General features: G+C 43.4%; 1 protein-coding gene across 4 annotated transcripts; it reads right to left on the reverse strand.

The window, feature by feature from the left end:
• Nucleotides 1–824: 824 nt before the first annotated feature.
• On the reverse strand, nt 825–2,867 carry Tceal3 (transcription elongation factor A like 3). 4 transcript variants are annotated; one of them, XM_060374585.1, is made up of 3 exons: nt 2,845–2,867; nt 2,006–2,069; nt 825–1,694 (listed from the first exon to the last, which is right to left on the reverse strand). In XM_060374585.1, exon 3 carries the CDS (start codon nt 1,666–1,668, stop codon nt 1,060–1,062), a length of 609 nt encoding a protein of 202 aa, XP_060230568.1. In that variant the 5' UTR covers nt 1,669–1,694; nt 2,006–2,069; nt 2,845–2,867; the 3' UTR covers nt 825–1,059. The 4 variants fall into 4 exon arrangements, with proteins under 4 accessions (XP_060230568.1, XP_021485354.1, XP_021485353.1 ...); XM_021629679.2 differs by lacking the exon at nt 2,845–2,867 and adding an exon at nt 2,616–2,783 and having other exon boundaries at nt 825–1,689; XM_021629678.2 differs by lacking the exon at nt 2,845–2,867 and adding an exon at nt 2,616–2,782.
• Between the last annotated feature and the right edge of the window lie 5,486 nt (nt 2,868–8,353).

Here is an 8,353-nt window from a genome sequence, read left to right on the forward strand (position 1 = left end):
TCAGACAGGGCCCTCTGGGGAAAATTGGGAATCAGAAGAGCCTTAGCATCACAAGGACACCATTACAGATAGGGCTATTTGCAGGGAGGAAATGTATATAGGGCATAATGGGACAGCAAGGTCAATACGGTAGTATCCAAAGGTTCACAACTCATCTTAGCTGCCTGGAGTTGCTCCTGGGAAATTTGTGGCAACTATTCTCAGCCCTCCGCTCAGTTGGCAAGGTTAAGGGTCCTGTTTCTCCACACCCCCATACTTAGCATAACATCTAATCTATTGGGAAATTCTGTGAGACAGCTATCATCCCCATTTTGTAGATGACAAGATTGACCCTTACAGCAAAGGATGTGTAAAATAAATGCCAAGTTTAGTTCTTTAGCACCAAGTTTCAGAAGTAATATGAATTTTGCGTACTTTACATTCATACAACGGGAGTTTTAAATGTCTTCATTGTGATTCTAAACTTGTTTAATAGTTCACTCGATTATTGAGTCTTTCTGTTTTTTAAAAAAATATTATTATGACAATCATAATCTATACCCTTTAATATAAAAGAGCAATAGGATATTAGAGGACCCAGGAAAAGAGGCCACAGCTTGAACTGATCTGGTTACAACCAAAAAAGAGGGAGGTCAGAAGCCACCAGGGGAATGGCAGGAAGTCTCCAGCCACCTGGTGACTGAGCACATGTAGGACCTATTCACATTTGCCTTGTAGTGATAAATATTGTTAGAGTTTTAATGCATACTTTCATAGTTTCCTTTGTGCTTAGAAGCACTCTGCAAGTATATCTACATTTTATACAAACAGGCTGATACTGTATATGTAGATCTGCAATTGTTTTATTGTTGTTTTACAATGTACATGCACATGGGTGAAAATCTTGTACTAGAAGACAGAGGTTTGGATGGGTCTGAAGACTGCTATTAAGGACAGTTAACACTAAAGCAGAGTTTTGGCTGAAGGTTAAAGCACAAGGCCTGGCAAGTATCTACCAGGGAAAGGGAGGCCAACAGTGTTCTTTCTCATCTGAGATGTCAGAATTGAAGGCCAAAGGCATTAAACGTATGGGATGTCATGTAGGCTCCTTTGGCCCCTGCCTCCCCCCCTGACTCCCCTGACTCCCAGTTGTTGGCCCCTGGGGACTAATGCATCCTGTGCCTCTTTTGGCACCCAGTGAAAACCACCAATTTTCTGCCTCTTCATCAGTTCTTCCTGAGCTCCAGTCACATCTGCATACTCCCTCACCATCTCCTCACAGCTAACACGCCTGTCCTGTAAGTTCTCCTGGGAGTCCTTGGGATAATCATCTGTCTCCCTGTCTGTTTTTCGTTTTGCTTTCCGGGGCACATAATCTTCAGCAGGGCGCTTTTCTGCAGCCCGTGTCTCGCTGGCTGGCTTTGCCTGGGAATCAGGCTTGTCCTCCCCTTGGCGCTTGCCCTCCCCTTCAGACTTTTCCTGCTTTTCTACTTTCCCCTCATCTTGTGGTTTGCCCTGCTCCTCCGGTGTTGTCTTTTCCTCTAGCTTCCCCTCACAGCGTGCTGGCTCTTCTTTCTTGTCTGGCTTTTTTTCATCATCTGTCTTTTCTTCCTCTTCAGGCTTTACTTCATCTTCTGGCTTTCCCTCTTTTTCCAGTTTCCCTTCCATCTCGCCGCGGAGTTCTTCCATGTCAAGATTTCTCTTCTTTTCCTGTTCTGAGGGTAAAGGTGGGGAAACAGGAGGCAAAGAAAAGACATTAGAGACAGATATCAGCAGAACACATGCTTTGCCATCTGTCCCTTTCTAGGAGTCCCCGTGTCAGTCCCAACCCTCCAAGTTTGCCCTTTGCCTGTACCCCTCCTCAACCCTGAGACAGCCATGACATACCAGGTCCTGCCACCTACTAGATCTTCTTTCGGGGTAACAAGCTCTGTCCCTGTTACATGGGATAGGTGGTGGGAGGGAGCAGGCAGTGGGGCTCCAACTCCTGCCCGTGCCCCTGCCGGTGTGGCTACCATTCACTGACCTGCAGAGATTTTGGAGCAGGTCCACCCTCCTTTCTGATGTCACAATGCCTTCGTAACAGAGATCTACAGAGAGGATACAGGGGCAGGGGCTGCTTGGTCAGCGGATGCACAGAGACTGGGTACCTATCCGGCAGCCCATATTCATCACACAACCTTTTCCTCTGCCACCCCCAGCCACTCTCACCACCCCCACCCCCACCCCCACCCCCACCCCCGCCATATACCCCAGCAGCCATTTCTTTCTAGGCCTTGGGCTCCGTTTTACTTTGCGCTTCCCACTTGGAGGCAGCCTGCCCCACCCCCACTCCCCTTTTGGTCTGGGTCAGTTTGTCTTCATAGCTCGGAGTGTGAATGGATCACTTCAGCATACATCTACGTCTCACCATCACACTGCGGGGGGAGGTCACCCCTGCCTGCTATAAAACCGATGGGAAGTGGGGTGAGGGAAGGGAGACTGCCGCGGGGTCCTCTTTCCTCCCTCTTCTAGCCCTGCCTTCTGGGTCCCCTCCTTCCCAATCTCCCAGATCCGTTCCCCACTCCCCTCCTCCTGCTGCTGCTGGTTCCAGCTGCCACCTCCACCACCCCTGCCTGGCTCATTTCAGTACCGACCTAAGGAAACCCGGGTCAGGCCTGCACCTTCTCCGGCTTGCAGAATCCCACTCGCAGCTAGTCTGCTGCTTAGGACAGCTTAGGCAGCTGGTTCTGCGCGGGTGCCAGGACCAAACCGCAGGGCGGGCAAGCAGACGTGGGAGCTGGTGCCCACGTCTGCGCCTGGCCAGTCATGTGAACACCGCGTCACCCAAGCTCGCCCCCTCCCCCCAAGCCTGACCTGTCTTACCCTCCAGCTCCCTGGGGGACTGAGATGAGGACTGTAGGAGGTGTGTGTTGCAAAGCCAGGCGGTGCCTGAGAAGAGTGGGAGGTTGCAGGATATTTTACTTGGTGCATCTTTGATATACATACAGCTCTCATATATGCAGGTCACAGTGGGGCACTCTATCAGAAACGGTATTTGACTTTGTGTGTGCAGCTCCTGAACCACAATAGCATGCTTTCAAATAAAGTCTGGGTGCAGTAGCACACACCTGTAATCCAAACACTGAGAAAGTTGAAACAGGAGTCTAAGGGAAGCCTTGGCTACCCCGTGAGTTCAAGGGCAAGACAGCTACCAGCAAGACTCTAAACCAACCCATCCACCCAGCCTTGCCTGAATATAGTGGCAGGAGGAGGTGCCTGCTCAGAAGTTGAGCTGCTATCTTGAATGTTCCCTAGGGTTCTGTTTAGGCCTCTTCTGGTTTACATGTTCTCAATTTCTTTGTGATTTCATTCATTTGCTTCAAAATACTGATGATTTCCAAATATGAATATCTAGGCTATTTTCCCCCAAATAGCAGACCCGTGTTTTGCTTTCCTTTCAGTAATTATAGGAGAGTGTTCTCCCATAGCCCTTGAAACATACTTAAAACCTTATATTATTATTTCACTAACATGATAGTTGCTTGATGAAATTTCGTGCTGTTCCATTCCATCTATTTTCCAACATATTCTCACAATATACGTTCTCTACTTACTAGTTAGTCAGGTGCCATCTCAGTTATCATATCCATTGCTGTGGTACCACAGTCCTAGTGTTCAAGTAACCATTGACTTACTTAATAGTGATCTCAAAGTATGAAGTTTGTAATGCATGCAATTCACTTATGTTAAATAAAAGCCATTAAGTGCTTATTTGAGAGAAAAGCTAAGAGTTTGTAACTAACTAAAAAAAAATCATATGTAGAGATTTCTAAGAACATTTGGGGATGGATATGTACCTAGTATGTGCAAGATTTTGAGTTCTGTCTTTAACACTGAAAATAAAAAAGAATTTATCTTTTATTCAAGAAATTGTGAGTAAATAAAGTAAAATTTATGACAGTTTTAGTGTTGCATCTCAAACTAACAAACCCAATGGCCACAGAGCATGGCAAGATGCTTAATAAATTATAGGAAATGACATTATATTATAGTGCTTGGAACTATCCAGTTTCAGACACCTGTTGTGGGTCTTGAATCTGATCTTCTATGTATAAGTGGGAGCTAATGTGCTGTGGAGTATTCACCAGAAAAGACTGCTTAGACATGGGTTTAAGGCAAGTCTTTATTAGCCAGCCAGGCTACTACACTGGGTTGGGGGATCCCAGCATAGCCCCAAGCTTTTCTCAGTGTGAGCTTTTAAACACACACACACACAAAAATATGTCCAGGTTATATACTTTAGTTAGCAAGAAATTACTCAGAAGCAGAACTACAGAAGCCAAAAAGCAAGGTTAGTACATTTAGAGACTTTCCCATAACTATATGGACTTTGGTGGACTAGGCCTTTGTTATAGTTTTGGCTGGTGGTGTTGTCTACATACTGAGTTTTGTGGCTTAAATGATACTCCCACCATGGAGTCAGTTTGCTAAGGTCTTAAGGCCTACAAAGGACTGGGGCCCTAATACAAATGTAGTGGACTTTCAGAGAATCAAAGGCAAAGAGAACAAAATTAAAGTAGTCAAAACTAAAAATTACACTTTCAAAGAAACAAGTCTAATTTGTTTTGGCTTCTCAACAGCAAAAAGTAGAAATATAAAGACAATGCAATATTGTTAGTGTCTTGAAAGAAAATTCAAACTTGGACATTGGCAGCCAGCAAAAATAAAAAAATACACTTCAAAACAAAGCTGTCATAGAAATAAAACTAAGAATGGTTTACAAGCAGCAAGTATCAAATAATAGAAAAAAATTCAGGTAACAATTTATGTTAGATGGAAGAGTAGAGATGGCAGAATGGACAGAAAAAAATGTGAGGATAAATATCTGTGGTGGTTTAAAACATTGTTTTTGTCAACTTGACAAATGCTAAGATCATCTGGAAAATGGGTCTCCAGTCATGCCTGTAAGGGTTTCTTTTGTTTGGGTTAACCGAGATGGAAGACCTCCCCACTCACTTCTGTGGATGAGTAAAGAGAAATTATCAGCATGCACACATTCATTCCTTTCTGTCCCTGATTAAGAATAAAATGCGATCAACTCCCTCACGTTCCTGGTGCTATTACTTCCCTGCTGTGATAGACTGCAACCTGGAGCTGTGAGCCAAAGGAAGACCCTTTTCCCTTAACTGGCTTTTGTCAGTTTATTTCATCAAAGCAACAGAAAAAGAAACTAAGACAATTTTATAAAATAGTAACACTATTGTCTTTTTAAATTTATCCTGTTGAGTGGACTAGTAAAAGTATGTAAAATGCCTGCAATTTCTCAGCAGAACATAAAAGTATATATTGATACCAGATTTCAGTAGGTTAGGATTATATGTAATAATTGCTGGATGAAGCTTTCATGTTAATAGATGGTGAAAACAGAAAATAGTAATGTTGAGAAAGCTAGCATGGGACAGAAAGCAGGAACTTGATACAATAGTTAACTTAATCCTAGTAATGTTAATGATTACATTATAGTAAATTATGTACATGAAGCCATTTAAAGACAAAGATTTTTACAGTGGAAAAGGAACCACCTGTGTGCAGTTTATAAAACACAAATTTCAGGTGTGAGGGATAGCTGAATGACAGAGTTTGTTAGCCGAGGCCCTACATTCAATCCACAGCATGAATATTTTCTCTCTTAAAAAAACAAAATGGAGACCTATAAAGATCAGGGGCTAGAGAGATGGCTCAGTAGCTAAGAGCACTGGCTGCACTTCCAAAGAACCCTGGTTCAATTCCCAGCACCCTCATAGCAGATCCCAACCATCCATATGGCTAGTCCCAGGAGATCCAACTTTCTGGCTTCTGATGGTAATGAATACATGTGATACAGGCAAAACATCATACACATAAAATAACGAATAAGAGTAAAGTGATGCATAGTGGTGCACACCTTTAATACCAGCATTCTGGAGGCAGAATCAAGAAGATCTCTGTGAGTTCCAGGCCATCCTGGTCTACTTAGTTCCAGAACAGCCAAGGGCTATAAAGAGAGACCCTCTCTCCAATAAAGAAAGACTAAAAGTGCATGCACAGAAAAACAGTAACAAAGAAACACTGACCAAAACAAAAGCCTTTATCTCAACAACAGCATCCTTGAAAACATTTATTAATATCTCAAGATAACGTTTAAAAATTGCCAGATATACAAGGATACACGTATTTTCACTTTCAGTGTTAACTGTAAAGAAGTAAAAAGAACAGATCAAAGTAGAATGAACAAAACAATATGTAAATTTGGCTTGGGGAGATATATAAAATACTGTAAGCACTGTGCATGCTTTTATATAATTTTTTAATAATTTATTCACTTTATATTCTGATTGTAGCCCCTCCTTCATCTCCTCCCAGTTCCACCCTCCTTCCACCTCCATCCATCTCCCCTATTCCATAGAAATGCAGAGCCCTCCTCCCCTATTATTTGACCCTAGTTCATCAAGTGCACATTCTTTTCAAATAAATGAAGCTCATTTTTGAAAACTGACTAGATTCTTGATAACCAAATAAAATTTGAGCTGGGTGTGGTGGTCCAATCTTGTAATCCCAGCACTTAGGGAGGCAGAAGCATGTGGGAGTTTGAGACCAGGCTGGTCTACAAAGCAAGTCCAGGACAGCTAAGGCTACACAGAGAAACCCTGTCTCCAAAAAACCAAAAACCAAAAAAAAAAAAAAACAACCAAACAAAAAAACCCAAAAATCCAGAAACAAAAACGAACAACACACACACCAAAATAAAGTTCGAAATTTCAAATTAAATAGAGTATTTGCCATTGCACAATTAAACAAAAATCCAATAATAAAATAACTATAAAAGCATTTGAAATTTAAGCAATAAATTTGGAATAAAAAAATAGTTTCTTAAGTTTCTGCTGTTGCCTTTAAAAGCCATGAAAAAAGCAAATTATAAAAGTAAGCATTTAATGGTGCTTACAGTTTCATAGTTGGGAACCATGGTAGCAGAACAAAGACATGGCAATAGTGTTGGTCTTCCTGCTTGGGTGTGAAGGTGCCCAGGAAACCCACAAATATGATGCCTGGGAACTACACAGTTCTGGGATGGGACAGCCAGACAGCTTTGAGAGGAGGTCTCCTCAGCAAAGCTGTTGCAGCACTCAGGGGAAGGTACCTCAGGCTGAGCTGAGGAGCCTAAACCCGGCTCCTTCTTAGTGTCTTCTCTTCTGGGCTTCTTTCAACAAGAGTTACAGTAGTCATCAAATCTCTTCAAAGAAATTTATTGTAGGGATGAATCCAAGAGAAGAAGGAAAAACCCAGGAGTGGTTGCCTCTGCTCCCAGGAGAAGCCAGCAGAGAACTGAGGAGACACAGCCTTTATATAGGAATTCTTGGAAAGGGTGGAGGGAAAAGGTGGGGATGGTGCTTTCTAGAGCAGAGATTTCTAGAGTCAAGATTGGGGAGATTTCAAGTCCTGAGCTTGGGGGAGCTTAGGGATTGGTGGGTTTTCCTGATCAGGGATTGATGGGTTTTTGTTTAGACTTTTCACCTAAAATTAGCATGATCACTAAGGGGCTGGAGATGGCCATTGTAGCAGAGGCTGGAACTGCAAGTCTGATATTTAGAGAGGTATGGGGGAGTGGCCTATTAACTCTCACCTTAAGGGATTTACACAGACTTGAATTCTAAATTAAACAACTTTCCTTAATTAAACTATGAACTTACACTAATGGTTCAGATTTCTAGTTCTGGGCGTTGGCTGGCAGTGCCAGACCACATAAAGCTCTCTGTCAAAGATAGCGCCTCCCGAAGCTTACAGACTAGCTCTGGTTAAACTCACTTCGTTGGCTGTCACTATGGCTGTCAGCAGCAGCCATAACTGAAGCTTCTGGTGCCGCTGCTTTCTCTGTGGCTTCAGCTTCTCAGTTTCTCCAGGCGTCTGAGCTCATGTCCCAGGGATGTGGAGATTTAGCCTCAGCCACTCTGGAGTCCTGAGATGTTGCTGTCTGGAGGCATGGAAAGGCCAGTAGCACAGCCTGAAGGTCCCAGCATCCCTTTCAATAATCACAAGGTTTGACACCTGAGGGGAGCTGAAGAGCTGAAAAGAGATACCCAAGGAAAGATGAAGGGGAGCCCAGAGGCAGCCCCTGTTGGAACTGCTCAGCAGGGGCTGAGTCACTTCCCTGCAAAGCGTACATTCACAAAGTAAACAAAGGGAGTCTATCCAACAAACAGGAACAGCTGAGAGCTCACATCTTGGTCCACAAGCAGGAATGGTCTGAGTCATTTCAAACATCAAAGCATGCTCCCAACAACACACATTCCCCAACACAGCCACTTCCTAATCTGTCCCCTAAAAGTCCACCAACTAGGGATCAATAATTCAAACA

The sequence above is a fragment of the Meriones unguiculatus genome, chromosome X (genome assembly GCF_030254825.1).
Source record: "Meriones unguiculatus strain TT.TT164.6M chromosome X, Bangor_MerUng_6.1, whole genome shotgun sequence".
NCBI classification, from domain to species: Eukaryota; Metazoa; Chordata; class Mammalia; order Rodentia; family Muridae; genus Meriones; species Meriones unguiculatus.

Excerpts from the sequence above, each read along its gene's own strand:
- Tceal3 (XM_060374585.1), bottom strand. The coding sequence starts at position 1,668 with ATGGAAGAACTCCGCGGCGAGATGGAAGGGAAACTGGAAAAAGAGGGA.